Below are 20643 nucleotides of genomic sequence, written 5' to 3'. Positions count from 1 at the left end.
GTAAAATGTGGAAGCAGGACTTTTTTTTCATTCAATCCAATCCAAAGGGGTGCAGTACCATCCGGAGAGACGATAGGGGTCGGTATTTTCCCTGTTCGAGTTCAGACAGATCCCCACTGGTAACGTGAGGCTAGATTGATGAAAAATGAATGGAAATCGATAATAAAAAAAATAACGACTAAAAACTAGATCTCTCGTCAGCTGGCACTGAAAGTGTTAAGGCTGTTTCTGCAATTTGAGTCAATAAATCGATCACAATCAATCAATGGGCAGAATTTCATGTCTCTACAATTTACCATCTCATGGTAATTTGTGCAAAAATTTCTGAAGAAGAAGATTAATAATAACAAATCAGCACAAAAACGATAGGTGTTTCATCCCCTTCGGGGGAAACACAGAAACTATGGCTTCGTTGATGATATTGTTTTCTACGTTGATGATAAATAGTTCATGCAATCGATGGAAACGCATTTGTCGAATAAATAATGACGAATGATAATCTGTTTGGTTTAATCACATGGCACTACGATTCTAGAATGGATATAAACGCCCTGAAATTATGTAGCAGAATGCTGTCTTTAACCTCTTTAAAATGGGCCGTTGCACGTCAACACATACAGCCGTCTGTCTGCGTCACTCTGTTATAGTCTCTCAACCAACACATCGGTTGAAAGTTAAAATGTCAGTTTAAAAAAAGTGACCACCTCCGGTTTCACCTCTCAATGACCGGACAAATCACCACTGATGCTGAAAATGATTGCCTGTTTGTGTAGCCAATGAAATTCTGAAAAGAATGACATCTTACTTGAGTTGGTTTTCTGAGACTGAAGTGGTAAAAACGTACAGTACGCAAGAGAATGAACAGTGCACCTCTCTCCGGAACGCAAGTCGCGCTAATCTGTTGTTGTCGCTCCTAAGCAGTGGCGGCCGACCGATAGTGGGCGCTAGAGCGCCGCCCTCCCTGGTTAAAAGACTGAAGAAGAAGATTTTTTTTTAATTTTTTTTTTAGAGCCCTAGAAATAAAATAAACATGTTTAAAATGAATAATATTTATTCATTTTAAGTGTTTGTGTTTCCAATGCACAATATAATGTTAATATATCAAATATAAATAATAGTTTTTCATTCACAGGAAGTCACTAGTAACTACCTCTCAGGCCAGGGCAACGGAATTCGGTTTCCGGGTTCCTCTAGTCTAAATGGTTATATTGCGGCTGTATGAAATATTACGCAAATTTGTGCGGTAAGGAAATTATCAATACCGCGGCAGCTCTACTCTCAGACCCAAATACATTTTTTTTGTTTTTTTTTTTTAATCCCAATTTCTCACATTACATTCACCCTGAATGTTGACGTTATCCAGGTGAAAAGTTAACTTCATAAATCATTTGATGTATAATTAAATAAAAGGAAATGCGTTTGGGTCTGAGAGTGTGGCTGGTCTGCCGTTCTGCAGCTGGATACTATTGGTTTGTTTTGGCAAAATTCTTCTGCTCTGTGTGACAATAAATAAATGAATGATGATATGCAATTTAAAACCAAAACTAAGGCCTCAGTATGAGTTTAAGACGTGAACATGGTCATGTTTGTTGGGGGGGGGGGGGGGGGAAATGGCAGATTTTATTATTATTGTTTTTGCCGATCCCGATCTTCGGAAAATCACGATCGGCCCTGATCACGTGATTGGATCGGGACATCCCTAGTCGCACCTAAATCGGCAGGGTCGGTCGGCAACCGGAAACAAACCATTATTTTTTTTAGGCTTAATGGGGGTTGAGGGTTTGTTTGTGTACTGTAGGGAACGGGTGGTGTATGTGAAAAGAGATTAGTGGGGGAGGGGGGACTGATGTAGTGTTGACTCCTCTCACTCATTATTGGAAAAACACCTAAACATACCATTACATAAAGATGTGTAAAACACATGTGATATTGTTATCGACTTTGGACATGTTCTAGGTAAGACTTCAGACTATGGCCCCAGCAGCTAATAACTATAGAGTAGATGGATCTACAAGCATCTGTTTGCAAATAAAAAAAACTTTATTTCAGTGTGTTCAAACCTCTGTAACTCTATGACAATATCAGTCAGTGATTCCTCCTGTTGTGAAATAAAATTCAGTGTTTCCTTTAAAAAAAATACCAGACTTCTGCATCTGCTACAAATGGTTCCAGAATAGTGTCTAATTTACCTTCAGTTTAGATTTAGTCATTTAGAAGGCGGCTGAGTGGCGCAGTGGGCAAGGCGCTCGCCACTAACGCAGGAGATGCTGGTATCGAGCCCAGCTCTCGGTGTTGCTACCGGCTTGGCCAGCCGTCATACTAACACAATTGGCAGTGTTAGAGGGTGGGTAAGCCGTTGGGTGGGGATTGGACGTTGTGGACAGCGACTCCTACAGGTCAGTTGGGTGACGCCGGTGCGGTGGAAACAGGAAGTATCGGGGGCAGCGTGAGCCTCCCACGCGTTACTCCTCGCCACTGAGAGGTCGAGCTGCTGCGGTGAAAAGATGCGACAGGCTGCCTCCTCGTGTACCGGAGGAGACACGTGATGCAAGGCTTCTATCCTCACTACAGCCGACCAGTGGGAGGCATAGTCTAGCAACGTTCAAGACGGGGGAGAGAAGAATTGGAAATACGAAATTGGGATGGGAGAAAAATAGAAAATGGAGAGAAAATGTGGATAAAAAAAAAAGATTGTCATTTAGCTGACGCTTTTATCCAAAGCGACTTACAAGTTCTGTACGACAAGTCATCAGGAAGGGTACAACTCTTATCAGCTGAGTAACAATGTTCATCAAAGTGTTGAGTGCTACAGTGTAGGTTAGTTTGACAGTAAGGTTAGTTAGGGTTAGGCTGCTCAACGAACAATAAACACTATACAACAACCATCAAATTAGGGCTGGGCGATATAGCCAAAAACGTTATCGCGATAAAATTATAAAATTATTTTCATATAACTCGATATTGATAATTATCGTCGATATAATGTCTGTCAAGTTTAATTAACTTATTATGCCCGGCGCCGATGGACTTGTTTTTCTGCTGCGAATGTCTCGAGTTGATGTCGTCATCAGTCCGCGCACGTTAGCAGTTAGCCAGAGCGAGACAATCCCATGACAATGTACTAGTAAATATCCCTAAAATACTCTGTTCCGCCCCAATAAATTGCAACAACGTCCACCGTATACCACACACTACTATAACCGTGGCATCAGAATTCACGCCACATACATACTCTGCACGTAAATATATAAAATCGCGCCGTGCAAGCTAATTATACTAGCCACGCATGTATCCAAATGTCCTAAATATCCCTAAAATACTCTGTTCCGCCAGAATACATTGCAACGACGTCCACCGTATACCACACACTACTATAACTGTGGCATCAGAATTCACGTCACACGCATACACGGCACGTAAATATATAACATAGAGCTGTGCAAGCTAATTATCCTAGCGCCAGCCTTGAGTCCTAAACCAAAACAGTGGCGCATCTGGAGCTGTGGTGCGTAAGCACGTCACGTCATCACGTAACGTTGGTTGTTGTTAGTGAGTGTGTTGAGCCGAGGCTGAATGGAGCCAAACTTGGAAAATCGATATATCGAAACTTTGCGACCACGTTTCATGTTTATTTCGAGGAAATAATTTATCGCGATATTTATCGTTATCGTTTTATCGCCCAGCCCTACATCAAATGCACACAGCACACACATCCACACGCACACACTCTCTTTAAACAAACAAACACACTGCAGCACCCACTCTCCACACTTTAGAACACCTAAACACACTTTATATTTATATTTATTTTATTAGACGGGTTTCGGCTGTCCTAACTGGGGTGGGTAGTAGGGGTGGGACGATACATCGATCTGGATCGATATATCGATCTATTATCAAATAGGATCGATGCAACGTAAAAAGATCGATTCATATTGCGATACTCTTATTTTGAAAGTCCCCTGTGAGCATATCCGCCCGGCTGCAACAAGCTCAGCGTGTGTTAACGTTAGACAGCATTGCTTCAGAGTCCGCCTATTTTGCGACCCGAAATAAGTGCCTGTTTTTTCCCCCACAAGGGGTCAAATGCATCTAACATGCTTTCCATCCTCGCCACTCCTTTATGCCCACGTCGCGTTAAATACAGAAATTAACGTTGCGTTAGCGTAAGCTAACTAAGCTAAGCTGATAGAGCGATAGAGAGAACAGCAGAGGTCCACTAGGGACTGGGAAGGAGGGAGGTTACTGCATTCTCGAGATAGCCCCACTACCAGGATCTGGCCGGTACTGCACCTTCTGACTCCCAATATGCCTTTTCCAGCCAAAATACAGCGCTGTGACAGTGAATAGGATATTAATATCGAACCAAAAACAGTGAACAGGAAGTCTATTTGTATTAAAAACAATAGATTGTTTTTCATTTAAATGTCTGGAAGAGATAAAAAATGTCAAATGATATTTCCATTGCCTTTTTTTGTTGTTGATTTAAATGTTACTGATTGTGTTAAATGGGCATATAATATCGTCTCATATCGATCGCAGGCACCTGAATCGAATCGTATCGTGGCAGACTTTGTGATATCGGAAAATATCGTATCGTTGTCCAAAGAATCTATTGTATCGTATCGTGATGAACTGGTGATTCCCACCCCTAGTGGGTAGTTCATTCCACCATTGTGGGGCAAGGACTGAGAATAGGCGACTTCTCTTTGATGATGACCCTCCCGGAGCTTGGATAGGAGTAGGTCTGAGGCGGCCAGAAGATGCAGAGCGTAGGGGTCTTGAGGGTGTGTAGTTAGAGACCATTGACCGGAGGTAGGCACGAGCGGTTCCCTTTGCCGCATGGTATGCCAGGTCGAGGGCCTTGAAGCGGATTCGTGCAGCAATGGGGAGCCAGTGCAGGTCCCTAAGAAGTGGGGTGACATGGGCCGACTTCGGTAGGTTTGCGATCAGGCGGGCCGCTGCATTCTGAATGAGTTGAAGAGGCTTGGTGGCAGTGGCCGGGAGGCCAGCGAGCAGTGCGTTGCAGTAGTCGAGGCTGGAGATGACTGTTGATTGGACGAGGAGTTGGGTGGCTTCTTTTGTCAGGAAGGGGCGGATCCTTCTGACATTGCTCAGGAGGAATCTGCAGGTTCTGGTTGTCGCTGCGATGTGAGCAGAGAAGTTCAACGACAGGCGTTTTATGAGGTTAAATTCCCTTCACCACAACTTCCCCTGACAGAACCGCCAACTGCGCCCATGTGACGTTAGGGGTGGGAATCACCAGAGGCCTCATGATACGATATTATCACCCTACTAGAGTCACGATATTGTAATATCACGATATTGCAAAGCATTACCTTTTTTCAACTGCAAATTATATCATCAAGGAAAACTTTGTTAACATCTGAAATCTCAATGGATGGTTTTTTCTTCTAACGTTGCTACGTTCTGTGTTCAGGTAGAGAGTTTGTTCACCTTGACTCAACTGTTGGAAACACAACTCATTCACGTCCAATTTATCTGATTCTTTTTGCAACATTTCAAATGCTTCCTTAACTCATTCAGCGCCATACCCGAGTAAAGTCGGGTTATCTCGCCAGCGGTTGAGCACCATACCCGAGTATAGTCGGTTTTGGCTGTTTTTTCTTTTATTAGATTTTTTAATTCATTACAGGCTCACGGACCTCGGTGTTACCATTGGAACTCATTCTGAGACCCCGAGAGTGGAATACCGGCCGAATCCTGATAGGTGGCAGTATCGCCCACCCTTTGAAACCTTATTTCACACTGTCATAGGGCTGACCTTCAAAGCTTCGGGGCAGAGATTCGATTTTAATTCGAAGCTTCAAAAAAAATTATATTCTTTTTAAAATATATTTTTTTTTAACTTATGTTGTGGGACTTGTACAGCACTTGGTCAACTTTGTTGTTTTTTAATGTGCTCTATAAATAAAGTGGATTGGATTAATTAATTAAATTAATAATGAGTCGGGAGCTGCGCTGCCTGGGTATATATAAAAAAAAAATTCCCATGCCCATCGAACGAAGCTTCGAAGTATTTAAGACGGCCCTAGTGTGTCACATATAATGTCGTCCGGGGGCGGAGAATTTAGACCAAGCCAAGTAAATCGCTTCATCCGAGCACTTTGAAACGCGTTCATTACACTTGAGGCATATCTTGTGCCATTTCATGTCAGGGACCCGATGGACATCAATACTGGAACTCGCGATCAGACGATTGGAATATTCTTTTTGGAATCACCCCAATCAAAGGTAAGGACTATCTGACGTCAATTCCACCTTGATCCTACAATGATTTCATATCGATCCAGCCGATCAACATATGTAGTATTTAAAATGAAGGCGGTTGCTGGCGATCAAAGCATCAAAAATTTAATTTGAATAATAAATAATAATTCAGTACATTTATATCTGTGTTAATTTGTTACATTTTGTTTCACTAAGTTAGGAAAGCAATCTTTTAAGTCAAGCCTGACAAAAGAATGATCCCAGTCTCTTCTACACAGTGAGGCATACAGTTTATTAATTGAATGATGGGTTTCGGATCGGTACTCGGTATCGGCTCGGAGTCTCTGGTATATTGTGTATGCATTTTGGAGTCTCTGGTATATTGTGTATGAATTTGGGAGTCTGGTATATTGTGTATTCTATTTATTTAGCTGAAAACTGACTGAAAATGTAATCTTTTTGTTTTCCGACAATTAATTAATAGTTAATAATAATGAAGATGCGGTCTGTGTGTGTTAAAGAGGCACTATGCAATTTGTTGTACATTGTTTCATGTACAATTGGCCAGTTTGTGATACAATTGGCCACACTAAAGAATCTTGACTGGTAAATTCTATGAATAAATACATAATTTTAGCTTTTTGCTTCTTTATGGGTATTTATTCTTCAGTTACACAGATATCGTGATGTATGCACTAACAATTCACCCCTATCCCTCTCCCACACTGCAATACCCTACCCTTCAAGTGCAATACTCACCACTACCGACCACTACCGTCTGACACTGATTGTTATTCTGTATATTGTACAGCAGGGGTAGGCAATTAGGTTTGGCCGAGGGCCAAATTGTTTCCAAGCCATTGTATGGGGGGCCGGAAACAAAAACAATGGTTAATTTAATATATTGATAGTGAAAACATTTTAACTCTGTGACAGACCACCTTATAACTAAGACATACATTTGTGGCAGAGGCAGAGAATGGACAAAATAAACGAGCTGCATAGGTGGCATAATAAACTGTAAACGACATACACATTTGCACTGAACATTATACCTTTGTCTGTTTGCCATTTTATTATAAAACCAGAGACAAGCGCCTCTCTATCGGCCTATCTTACATTACGCGCAACCAATGCGTCTATCTGACAGCCCTTTCTGTGGAGCGCACTGGACTATTGAAAAACAATAGGAATTTTCCATTGGTTCTCCCAGTCCACGTGACCATTTCTAGCATTTCCATTGGCTATAGTGACAGACAGATATATGTGATAAATGGATAGATACAGCGGATTAGATGCAGTCCAGGGAAAACAACCAATCTAGACATTTCAAGATTCTGTGCTTTACATCCGCGCATTCTCTGAGAGATGCACTACATTTTTAGATGACAATCGATTCCGATACAATAAAGCAAGTCTTTATCACAAACAAATCCAAAGATATTCAATGTTTTACAAAACATGTCTAGTGTTGCGCCCGGCTTTAGAGGGTTAAAAGCCTAATTGTATGTTTTACTTAGTTAATAAATGTCTCGTTGTAATTCCTTATATACCTAATGTAGCGCATCTTCTTGAAGCAGATTCAGCTTTTTTTGCTCTGATTTGACTTTAGTTTAAATGCATTGTTACTGTTCACATGTGTGGTGCCGTCAGTCCTATATAAGTAAAGATAAAGTTTGAATGACTTACTGAACTGGTGTTTTAATTTCACACCACACTGCTTGTTTGTTATTTCAGCACCAGGCGCTGTCCACCGACTTTTTTCATGTTGAGCAAGCGCTACATTGCACCTCACTGCCTACCTGTTATTCACTCTCTCAACATGGATAAAACAAAGTATAATAAGCATTCTTTAGGTGGTGGTAGTTTCTCTATTTGGACATTATAGCTAACATATAGCCTAGCCTAGTTGGTCTGATATATAATAAAAAAAAAAAATCTGAGGGGCCAGATATTATTGCCGCCTATTGCCGACCCCTGTTGTACAGTATTGTAACATTGTTTTATTGTATAGTATTCCATGAAAATTGTGGCCGATACCGATAACCGATATTAATATTGCTGTTCTGGCCGATACCGATATTTACCGATGTCGATATCTCTGTATAGAAAACACTTTTTTATGATAATCAAATAAAGAGCTATTTTCCAAAACGCATAATTCTTTTTACTTTTGTAACTTATTTTCAGAAATGACTGATATTTTGAAACTATTTAAGGCCAAAACATGTAAAAAGTTTTTTTTTTTTTTATATATAATATCGGCCCTATCTTGATATCGGACCGATACCGATGTGTAAAAAAACGGCCATATCGGCCGATATTATATCGGCGGCCGATATATCGTGCATCACTACTTGCAATGTATCGATTATCGCACATATTGTGACTTGTTCATTAACGCTATTGGAGGGAACTTATTCAAATGCATTGTGCAAAAGGACAAGATGCGGCATTCATGGTTCCTCTGTGTAGGTGGGCTGCTGGAGGTTAACAGGCAGGGGTTAAATAGGAGCCTGTGTGAAAAGACGTAAATTGGTGAGAGAGAGAGGGGGGGGGGGGGGGGGGAATGTGTGACAGAGAAGGACAATAATCAGGTTGACAGACTGGAGAGAGGAGATGAAACAAAGACACAACACACACACACTGGGAGATGGACGAAGAGAGGGGGAGGGAGGGGGGGATGGATGGATGAAAGGAGTTGGCATGGAGTGAGAGAGCACCTCCATCAGGAATTCTGGGTAATCCTCTTAAACACGGAGCCCCCTGCCCAAGCTGAGACAGTAGATCAACGGATTCTAGACCAGCTGGTGAACCCACCCCCCCTGCTTAGACTGATTCTAGACCAGCTGGTGAACCCCCCCTTCCTAGACTATTCTAGATCAGCTGTTGAACCCCCAGCAGACTGATTCTAGACCAGCTGGTGAACCCCCCCTTCCTAGACTATTCTAGATCAGCTGTTGAACCCCCAGCAGACTGATTCTAGACCAGCTGGTGAATCCTCCCCCCTTCCTAGACTGATTCTAGACCAGCTGTTGAACCCCCAGCCCCCTGCTTAGACTGATTCTAGACAGGCTGGTGAACCCCCCCCCCCCCCCTGCTTAGACTGATTCTAGACCAGCTGGTGAACCCCCAGCCCAGATCTAGCTATCGGTCCAATTTTCACCAGGGCAATAGGAATTGTGGCCAGAGCCGTGTTCCTGGGATGCTGTGTACGTGTGTAAGTTATGTGTGGATGCGTGCATTCATTCTTGCCTGTTACACGAGGAGATCATCCACTAGTCATTCATGTGGTTCCTTAAAGGAACACGCCAACATTTTGGTAAATTAGCTTACCATCTTCTCCAGAGAGACGAGAAGATAGATACCAGTTTCCTCTCTGTGTGCGTTCAGTAGAAAGCTATCTGGCTGCACGTTAGCCTAGCTTAGCACAATGAATGGAAGCGGACAGTGCCGGTTAGCCTAGGCATTGTCCAACTAACACCTCTCCCGAAGGCTAACCGGCACTGTCCGCTTCCATTCATTGTGCTAAGCTAGGCTAACGGGCAGCCAGATAGCTTTCTACTGAACGCACACAGAGAGGAAACTTGTATCTATCTTCTTGTCTCTCTCTGGAGAAGACGATAAGCTAATTTCCCAAAATGTTGGCGTGTTCCTTTATGTAAAAGTAGAAATACTCAGATAAATGAGTACTCTGGTAAAAGTCCTCTATTCAAATTCTACTTAAGTAAAAGTAGAGAACTATTTGCTATTGAATGTACTTAAGTATCTAAAGTAAAAGCACATTATACTTGACGTTTGTGTATCCATTGACCTCTATGTTAAAGTGGTATGTGGTCCAGTAATGCTGCTCTGATTAAAGGTTGTGTTAAAGTGGTATGTGGTCCAGTTATGCTGCTCTGATTAAAGGTTCTGTTAAAGTGGTATGTGGTCCAGTTATGCTGCTCTGATTATGTCCTCTTGAAGTTGACGAGCTTCAAATGTATATCTTTATAATTTTTTAAATGTTGTATTATATATTAAGTTTTGTATGCAAAACTATTTTCTTCAAAGTAACTAGTAACTGATGGGTTCAGATAAATGTAGTGGAGTACAAAAGTACAATATTCCCCATGAAATGTACTGGAATAAAAGTATAAAGTTCCCTAAAATGAAAATACTCCCATCAAGTACAAGTAGCTTGAAATTGTACTTGAGTACAAGACCCAGTACTAAAAATACTTAGTTACTTTCCACCACTGCTTAACACACTGGCGGGCAAAAAACGACTTACGCCGTTTTTGCCCGCCATGCGCTGAACGCCAACAACGGCGTACGCCGTTTTTGGGATAAATATTAAATTTTTTCGCCATGACATTCATAATTCATCCAGCCAACCTCCGGACTCCAGCGGGACCCTGTATGAGATTGCAACGCCTCAATACCGCCGCCTGGTGGATGGCCGGGCGAGTTACACTCTCGCCAAAACCGGAAGTGCCGATCGGTGCATCGAGGAAATCCCTCCGGCAGGCACATCTTGTTACGGGACTCCAGACAAACACTATAGTGCATTTGGATCGCTTTCATAACGCAATAATCGATATGATTTAGGCGTTTATTGCGCTATACAAACGGGAAATGGATGTAGGAGATCGGCGTCAAATAATTGGGATCTTTCTCCTCCAGTCTCATCGGCGCACGGTAAGAGGACACTAACGTTATTTTCAGCCCGATTGTTTATTCATTTCACTGCAAACCATCTGCTCAACATATCAACCCATAGTAAATAAAGCCGTTACTGACGATCAAGGAATTATAAATGACCCCCCCCCCCCCCCCCCTTTCCTTCATGCATGATGAAGCATAATGTATACCGATCATATACATTTGATATACAATTTAAAAAGCTATAGCCCTGCAGCCATAGGCTTTCAACGGTGGCAGACTGGCTATATTGATGGATATAACCCATGGCGCCCAATGTGTTAAGAGATAACGAAGTCAAAATATTGAAGCGATTCGTGGCCAACTGTGGTAAACGTTTGACCCAGTAGGCATTACAACCCAGAGCTGAGCGGTCCCTGTTTGACCCAGTAGGCGTTACTTACAACCCAGAGCTGAGCGGTCCCTGTTTGACCCAGTAGGCGTTACTTACAACCCAGAGCTGAGCGGTCCCTGTTTGACCCAGTAGGCGTTACAACCCAGAGCGGAGCGGTCCCTGTTTGACCCAGTAGGCGTTACAACCCAGAGCGGAGCGGCCCCTGTTTGACCCAGTAGGCGTTACAACCCAGAGCTGAGCGGTCCCCGTTTGACCCAGTAGGCGTTACAACCCAGAGCGGAGCGGTCCCTGTTTGAGCCAGTAGGCGTTACAACCCAGAGCTGAGCGGTCCCTGTTTGAGCCAGTAGGCGTTACAACCCAGAGCGGAGCGGCCCCTGTTTGACCCAGTAGGCGTTACAACCCAGAGCTGAGCGGTCCCCGTTTGACCCAGTAGGCGTTACAACCCAGAGCGGAGCGGTCCCTGTTTGAGCCAGTAGGCGTTACAACCCAGAGCTGAGCGGTCCCTGTTTGAGCCAGTAGGCGTTACAACCCAGAGCGGAGCGGTCCCTGTTTGACCCAGTAGGCGTTACAACCAGTGGCGGTTCTAGACCCTTTTTAGGGGCTGAAGCCTCCCTAAATGTAATCTTAATCTTAAGATTTCTTAATCAGGATATTGACCTGTGCTCCTCTTGTCTTCTTCTGATGTTGCTACGTTCCGTGTTCAGGTAGAGTTATTTCACCTGGATTCAACTGTTGAAAACATGACTAATTCACGTTAAATAAATAAATTTGTGTAAAATGTGTTGAGAGAGAGAGGGAATGGCCAATCATGTTTCCCTTATTACGAGGCAGTCAAGGGACAGACATTGTTGGAGACGGAGGGCAGAGCGGGGACGACGGGTCCTGTAGGGGAGAGCGGGGACGGCAGGTCCTGTGGGGGTGAGCGGGGATGACTGGTCCTGTGGGGGTGAGCGGGGATGACTGGTCCTGTGGGGGAGAGCGGGGACGGCAGGTCCTGTGGGGGAGAGCGGGGACGACAGGTCCTGTGGGGGAGAGCGGGGACGATAGGTCCTGTGGGGGAGAGCGGGGACGACGGGTCCTGTGGGGGAGAGCGGGGACGACAGGTCCTGTGGGGGAGAGCGGGGACGATAGGTCCTGTGGGCAAGAGCGGGGACGACGGGCCATTTGGCAGCACCTTAGGAGCAGATTCTGGCTAGATAGATTGGCACGGTTATTATTTGACTATTCAAAATGAGGTAGGTATTCGACTATAGCTGATGGTTAAATTAGGTCGGTATTGGACTATAGCTGATGGTTAAATTAGCTAGGTATTGGACGATAGCTGATGGTTAAATTAGGTCGGTATTGGACTATAGCTGATGGTTAAATTAGCTAGGTATTGGACTATAGCTGATGGTTAAATGAGGTATGTATTGGACTATAGCTGATGGTTAAATTAGCTAGGTATTGGACGATAGCTGATGGTTAAATTAGGTCGGTATTGGACGATAGCTGATGGTTAAATTAGGTCGGTATTGGACTATAGCTGATGGTTAAATTAGCTAGGTATTGGACTATAGCTGATGGTTAAATTAGGTCGGTATTGGACTATAGCTGATGGTTAAATTAGGTCGGTATTGGACTATAGCTGATGGTTAAATTAGGTCGGTATTGGACTATAGCTGATGGTTAAATTAGGTCGGTATTGGACTATAGCTGATGGTTAAATTAGGTCGGTATTGGACTATAGCTGATTGTTAAATTAGCTAGGTATTGGACTATAGCTGATGGTTAAATTAGCTAGGTATTGGATTATAGCTGATGGTTAAATTAGGTCGGTAATTGGACTATAGCTGATGGTTAAATTAGGTCGGTATTGGACTATAGCTGATGGTTAAATTAGGTCGGTATTGGACTATAGCTGATGGTTAAATTAGGTCGGTATTGGACTATAGCTGATGGTTAAATTAGGTCGGTATTGGACTATAGCTGATGGTTAAATTAGGTCGGTATTGGACGATAGCTGATGGTTAAATTAGGTCGGTATTGGACTATAGCTGATGGTTAAATTAGGTCGGTATTGGACTATAGCTGATGGTTAAATTAGGTCGGTATTGGACTATAGCTGATGGTTAAATTAGGTCGGTATTGGACGATAGCTGATGGTTAAATTAGGTCGGTATTGGACTATAGCTGATGGTTAAATTAGGTCGGTATTGGACTATAGCTGATGGTTAAATTAGGTCGGTATTGGACTATAGCTGATGGTTAAATTAGGTCGGTATTGGACTATAGCTGATGGTTAAATTAGGTCGGTATTGGACTATAGCTGATGGTTAAATTAGGTCGGTATTGGACTATAGCTGATGGTTAAATTAGGTCGGTATTGGACTATAGCTGATGGTTAAATTAGGTCGGTATTGGACGATAGCTGATGGTTAAATTAGGTCGGTATTGGACGATAGCTGATGGTTAAATTAGGTCGGTATTGGACTATAGCTGATGGTTAAATTAGGTCGGTATTGGACGATAGCTGATGGTTAAATTAGGTCGGTATTGGACTATAGCTGATGGTTAAATTAGGTCGGTATTGGACTATAGCTGATGGTTAAATTAGGTCGGTATTGGACTATAGCTGATGGTTAAATTAGGTCGGTATTGGACTATAGCTGATGGTTAAATTAGGTCGGTATTGGACGATAGCTGATGGTTAAATTAGGTTGGTATTGGACTATAGCTGATGGTTAAATTAGGTCGGTATTGGACTATAGCTGATGGTTAAATTAGGTCGGTATTGGACTATAGCTGATGGTTAAATTAGGTCGGTATTGGATTATAGCTGATGGTTAAATTAGGTCGGTATTGGACTATAGCTGATGGTTAAATTAGCTAGGTATTGGACTATAGCTGATGGTTAAATTAGGTCGGTATTGGACTATAGCTGATGGTTAAATTAGGTCGGTATTGGACTATAGCTGATGGTTAAATTAGGTCGGTATTGGACTATAGCTGATGGTTAAATTAGGTCGGTATTGGACGATAGCTGATGGTTAAATTAGGTCGGTATTGGACTATAGCTGATGGTTAAATTAGGTCGGTATTGGACTATAGCTGATGGTTAAATTAGGTCGGTATTGGATTATAGCTGATGGTTAAATTAGGTCGGTATTGGACTATAGCTGATGGTTGAATTAGGTCGGTATTGGACTATAGCTGATGGTTAAATTAGGTCGGTATTGGACTATAGCTGATGGTTAAATTAGCTAGGTATTGGACTATAGCTGATGGTTAAATTAGGTCGGTATTGGACTATAGCTGATGGTTAAATTAGCTAGGTATTGGACTATAGCTGATGGTTAAATTAGCTAGGTATTGGACTACAGCTGATGGTTAAATTAGCTAGGTATTGGACTATAGCTGATGGTTGAATTAGGTCGGTATTGGACTACAGCTGATGGTTAAATTAGCTAGGTATTGGACTATAGCTGATGGTTAAATTAGGTCGGTATTGGACTATAGCTGATGGTTAAATTTGCTAGGTATTGGACTATAGCTGATGGTTAAATTAGGTCGGTATTGGACTACAGCTGATGGTTAAATTAGCTAGGTATTGGACTATAGCTGATGGTTGAATTAGGTCGGTATTGGACTACAGCTGATGGTTAAATTAGCTAGGTATTGGACTATAGCTGATGGTTAAATTAGGTCGGTATTGGATTATAGCTGATGGTTAAATTAGGTCGGTATTGGACTATAGCTGATGGTTGAATTAGGTCGGTATTGGACTATAGCTGATGGTTAAATTAGGTCGGTATTGGACTATAGCTGATGGTTAAATTAGCTAGGTATTGGACTATAGCTGATAGTTAAATTAGGTCGGTATTGGACTATAGCTGATGGTTAAATTAGCTAGGTATTGGACTACAGCTGATGGTTAAATTAGCTAGGTATTGAGAGCAGACACCAGACACACTGAACACATCTTCTCAGGTAAAAGAGAAATCGGACACTGAACATGAACACATCTCGGGTAAAAGAGAAATCGGACACAATGAACACATCTTCTCAGGTAAAAGGGTGTGTGTATATATATATATTTGTATATATATGTGTGTGTATTCGTATACTTGAGGGTGTGTGTGTATATATGTGTGTGTATTCGTAATACTTGTGTGTGTGTGTGTGTGTATATATATATATGTGTTCAGTTATTCTTTTTAATAGAATAAATCATTAAAATCGAAGGGTATTGCACATAAATAGGCACTTCAGATAATCCTTCAGAACGTTGATCGGCTCAGCTGACCGACAATAAATCAAAATGACACCATTCACCATCGTAGCCTCTAATAACAGCACTGCATCGGCCTATCATCCGGTTTTAATAAACAAACTGAAACAGTAGCATGTGCATCTTTTAGATCAATTAGGCTATGAAAATTACGCTGCCTCTAAATATAAAAATTTATTAAATAAGAATGGTTTGCTTCAGAAATTTGAGGCAAATGGGAAAAGTGGGAGGAATATAGGAAGAAAGAGAACGACATCACAGAAGAGTGAAAAGGAAACAGGAAAACAAATGTAAATGTAAATAAACAATGTAAATATAGAATGGACCGAAGGACCCATGTCACCCTTTTTTTTCTTATTTTTGTCTTTGTTTTTTATTTTTATTTCTATTTGATACTATGTCTTTATAATTTTGTATGTTGAACTGTATTTTCTATGTTGTTAAAAAAATGAAGAAAAATGGTTTGCTTCACTAAAAAGAAAATACAAAAAATAAATTTATATATATATTTTTCGACTCTTGACATGAAAATCGAATGTGGAGACTGGCACGACTATTCGAAAACTCTAACTCATCCCTAGTGTGTGTATATATATGTGTGTGTGTGTGTATACTTGAGGGTGTGTGTGTGTGATGAGCAGATCTCTCTGAGTCTCTGAAGCACCAGGATACCTGGCAGCCATGACGGTGTGATCAGATCATCCCAGAGCTGCTGTGGTCTTTATCAATTATTCACAATAATCGCTAACCACCTGTCTGTCTGCTCGCCTGTCTGTATGTCCATCCATCTCCGTCTGTCTCTTTCTATACCGTCCATCCTTGTTGGGCATCTAAGAGGTTGCAGTACAATCAGTTGCATCCTCTAAGAGGTTGCAGTACAATCAGTTGCATCCATCTGTTGCACCACTTACTTAACATTGTCAATTAACTCTGGTAATGAGAAGTTTTGGTCCCTGAACTTAGAAAACAACACACTGTAGATCTGTTGTACATCTATGCCAAGTCCCCCTGTTTTGTTTCGTCACATATCTTGCCTGTAAGGGTGAGTTGGTGAAATCTTTTATCGAAAGGTTTTGTGCTTATAAATGCATTATTTAGTCTGTTTGGGAATAGCCACATTAGATGGCATTTTTATCACAAAGTTCACCTGCAGGAAATAATGAGACAATGGCAGGAGTGGGCGCATGAGGCGAATTAGTCTTTTATTATTACCGTCGGTTTGTTTCTGATTGCATCTATTTCTGCCTCTTATGTTTTTTGACATCTTGTGTTCCTGTTCATCCCTAGATCCACCTTAGATCCACCCTAATTACCATCTTGCACCCACTCTGATCCACCTTTTGATCCAGCCTAGATCTACCCTAGATCCACCTAGGAACGGAATTCCCATGTTGTTCAAAATGTATATCCCTGACTGTATTTCTATTCTTATTTGTGATTTTAGATTTTTGACTACCTAAATGTTTACTGTGAGCGATCTGTAGTGCTGAATTTCCCTCTGGATCAATAAAGTACTTCTATTCTATTCTATTTAGTAAGTCTATTTGAACACAAAGCGCTCTCTCCTGAGGATCCAGAGGAGTGAGATAGCACTGTGATCCCCAGGCGCCTGTGTTCTGTGAGAACTGAAGCATCTGAAGAAACGCCTGCTGGATATTTAGTGACTCCACTATAGCTTTGGTCCCCCCCCTCTACAGTCGCTCTGTTGTGTCAGCCTGTGTGCCTGTGAGCAAGGCTGCATGTACAGTATAATCAATCAAACTTTATTTGTATAGCACATTTCATACAGTAAGTCTAACGGCAATGTACTTCACAGAAAATAATTGCAAAGAGTAATTCAAATAATTAAAAAGGCAAGAAATAAACGCCTAATAATAGTAATAATAATGACGAGGTAAAAGCAATGGGTAACCTGTAGATCCGTAGCATCTACACACGACTTCTTCAATCAATATCTGAAATGAATACAATTTTAAAATAAATAAACAAAACACTAACCTCCTTACTGTCTTATACTATCATGCACTCTACCTACTATACTAATATGTCTCTACTACTACTATGCACTCAACACTGCAGCACCCAAGTTTCAGCACTGTTTGATGAACGTTGTTACTCAGCTGTAAGAGTCGTACCCTTCCTGCTGACTTGTCGCACAGAACTTGTTGTAAGTCTTTGGATAAAAGAGTCAGCTAAATCACAAAATGTAAATGTGTTTCATAGGTTTAATACCAAGAATTGGAATCCCGACAACAAGCTGTAGTCGAGTCACAAAATCTCGAGGTCGAGTCTCATCTCCCCAGTGTCCGAGTCACCGAGGCAGAGTCCAAGTCGAGTCCCCATTACCCTAGTCCGAGTCCAAGTCATCAAGGTTGAGTCCACTCCACTCCACTCTGGCAGTCAAGGAGCTGACATACAAAAAAAAAGGTCTACATTAAACATAAACGACACAGTGGTCACCACCGAAATTAAATAATGTTACAGTATTATTATAGGCATCAATATCTTATGCCAAATTATTAGGGCCCATTACAAAAAAATTAAAATATATATATATATATTTGTCAATTAACAAGTTGAGTCCTCGTCTGCACCTTCCGACGACTCCGAATGCAGTCGATGCTCAAGTCCGAGTCACGAGTCCTGAAAATCAGTCCAGGACTCGAGTCCTACAACAGTGGTGTGCTGTCTCCTGCTGTAGCTGTGCTCATGTCATCTTAACCCCCCCTCTCTCTCTGTCTCTGTCTCTCTCTGTCTCTCTCTCTCTCTGTGTCTCTCGCTCTCTCGCTCCCTGTCTCGCTCCCTGTCTCTCGCTCTGTCTCTCTCTCTCCCTCTGTCTCTCTCTTTCTTCTCTCAGATTGGGAACCTGGAGGACCACTATCACTTCTTCCACAGTCGGACGATCAAGAGGTCCACGCTGTCCAGCCGCGGCCGCCACAGCTTCATCTCCATGGATTCCAAGGTGAGCGTGTGTCGCCGTGGCTCTCGACTATAGAGAGAGCAGAGTGGCGGTAGGTTTCCATCAGCCTGCGTCCCCGCTGGGTGGAGCTTTGCGTTCTCAAACTCTTTATTTCTACCACCAAAAGCCTCTTTCTCATTCCAAAAAACTGGAGCTAGTTTTCCTGTGGCGTAGGACTTTCCACTCACAACTTTCACCCAACGCCACGAAGACTTGATCCTGTGATGTCATCAAGATGCCAGCCATGTCCATTCATTCAGAATAATTATTTAAATGGCTCAGATACACGGTGAGAATAATGATTTAAATGGCTCAGATACACGGTGAGAAGAATAATGATTTAAATGGCTCAGATACACGGTGAGAATAATGATTTAAATGGCTCAGATACACGGTGAGAATAATGATTTAAATGGCTCAGATACACGGTGAGAATAATGATTTAAATGGCTCAGATACACGGTGAGAATAATGATTTAAATGGCTCAGATACACGGTGAGAATAATGATTTAAATGGCTCGGATACACGGTGAGAATAATGATTTAAATGGCTCAGATACACGGTGAGAATAATGATTTAAATGGCTCGGATACACGGTGAGAATAATGATTTAAATGGCTCAGATACACGGTGAGAATAATGATTTAAATGGCTCAGATACACGGTGAGAATAATGATTTAAATGGCTCGGATACACGGTGAGAATAATGATTTAAATGGCTCAGATACACGGTGAGAATAATGATTTAAAATGGCTCAGATACACGGTGAGAATAATGATTTAAATGGCTCAGATGTAGTGGTATTCCCCCTTTAAAGCTGTGAGCCGTGTTGTGGTCTGAGGTCTCTGTGTGACCTGAGGTGACCCCACCCCACCGTCCCAGCGCCGCGCCTCACCATGCCGGGTCATCAACACCCGCCTGCATTAATGATGAGGTCACACAACCTCACACAGCACTGCCTGGCAGCAGGTTTCGCTTTGATGATGATGATGATGATGATGATGATGATGCACGAAGGACTGGCATTCAGAGAGCCAGTTGAACCATCAGATTGAAATGCATGATTGATTGCATGTGTACAGCTTATGCATGTGTTGTGGAGTTTTCATTAATTAAAAATGTAAACAGAAATGTCTGTTTATTGGATCATTGTTCTACAGCTGTGTTCCATAACAGTATGTTCTACAGCAGTGTGTTCTACAGCAGTATGTTCTACAGTAGTGTGTTCTACAGCAGTGTGTTCTACAGCAGTATGTTCTACAGCAGTATGTTCTACAGCAGTATGTTCTACAGCAGTATGTTCTACAGTAGTGTGTTCTACAGTAGTGTGTTCTACAGCAGTATGTTCTACAGTAGTGTGTTCTACAGCAGTGTGTTCTACAGTAGTATGTTCTACAGCAGTATGTTCTACAGCAGTGTGTTCTACAGTAGTGTGTTCTACAGCAGTGTGTTCTACAGCAGTGTTCTACAGTAGTATGTTCTACAGTAGTATGTTCTACAGCAGTGTGTTCTACATCAGTGTGTTCTACAGCAGTGTTCTACAGTAGTATGTTCTACAGTAGTATGTTCTACAGCAGTATGTTCTACAGCAGTGTGTTCTACAGCAGTGTGTTCTACAGTAGTATGTTCTACAGCAGTATGTTCTACAGCAGTGTGTTCTACAGCAGTGTGTTCTACAGTAGTGTGTTCTACAGCAGTGTTCTACAGCAGTGTTCTACAGTAGTATGTTCTACAGTAGTATGTTCTACAGTAGTATGTTCTACAGCAGTGTGTTCTACAGTAGTATGTTCTACAGCAGTATGTTCTACAGCAGTGTGTTCTACAGCAGTGTGTTCTACAGCAGTGTGTTCTACAGTAGTGTGTTCTACAGTAGTATGTTCTACAGTAGTATGTTCTACAGCAGTGTGTTCTACAGCAGTGTGTTCTACAGCAGTGTGTTCTACAGTAGTGTGTTCTACAGTAATATGTTCTACAGCAGTATGTTCTACAGCAGTGTGTTCTACAGTAGTGTGTTCTACAGCAGTGTGTTCTACAGCAGTATGTTCTACAGTAGTATGTTCTACAGTAGTATGTTCTACAGCAGTGTGTTCTACAGCAGTATGTTCTACAGCAGTGTGTTCTACAGCAGTATGTTCTACAGT

The 20643-nt window shown here is 42.0% G+C and overlaps 1 protein-coding gene across 4 annotated transcripts in view; it reads left to right on the top strand.

Moving 5' to 3' along the window:
• Positions 1–20643, top strand: part of pcsk5b (proprotein convertase subtilisin/kexin type 5b) — a 292169-nt gene that overhangs the window by 9816 nt on the left and 261710 nt on the right. For all 4 annotated transcript variants that reach the window (XM_084338245.1, XM_084338244.1, XM_084338246.1 and 1 more), the window contains exon 2: positions 18397–18501. In XM_084338245.1, the coding sequence (XP_084194371.1) occupies positions 18397–18501 (105 nt within the window). The remainder of the gene's footprint in view (positions 1–18396; positions 18502–20643) is intronic.

The sequence above is a fragment of the Notolepis coatsorum genome (assembly GCF_963971535.1).
Source record: "Notolepis coatsorum genome assembly, chromosome: 2".
Taxonomy (NCBI): Eukaryota; Metazoa; Chordata; class Actinopteri; order Aulopiformes; family Paralepididae; genus Notolepis; species Notolepis coatsorum.
This window is presented reverse-complemented; position numbering and strand designations above follow the sequence as displayed.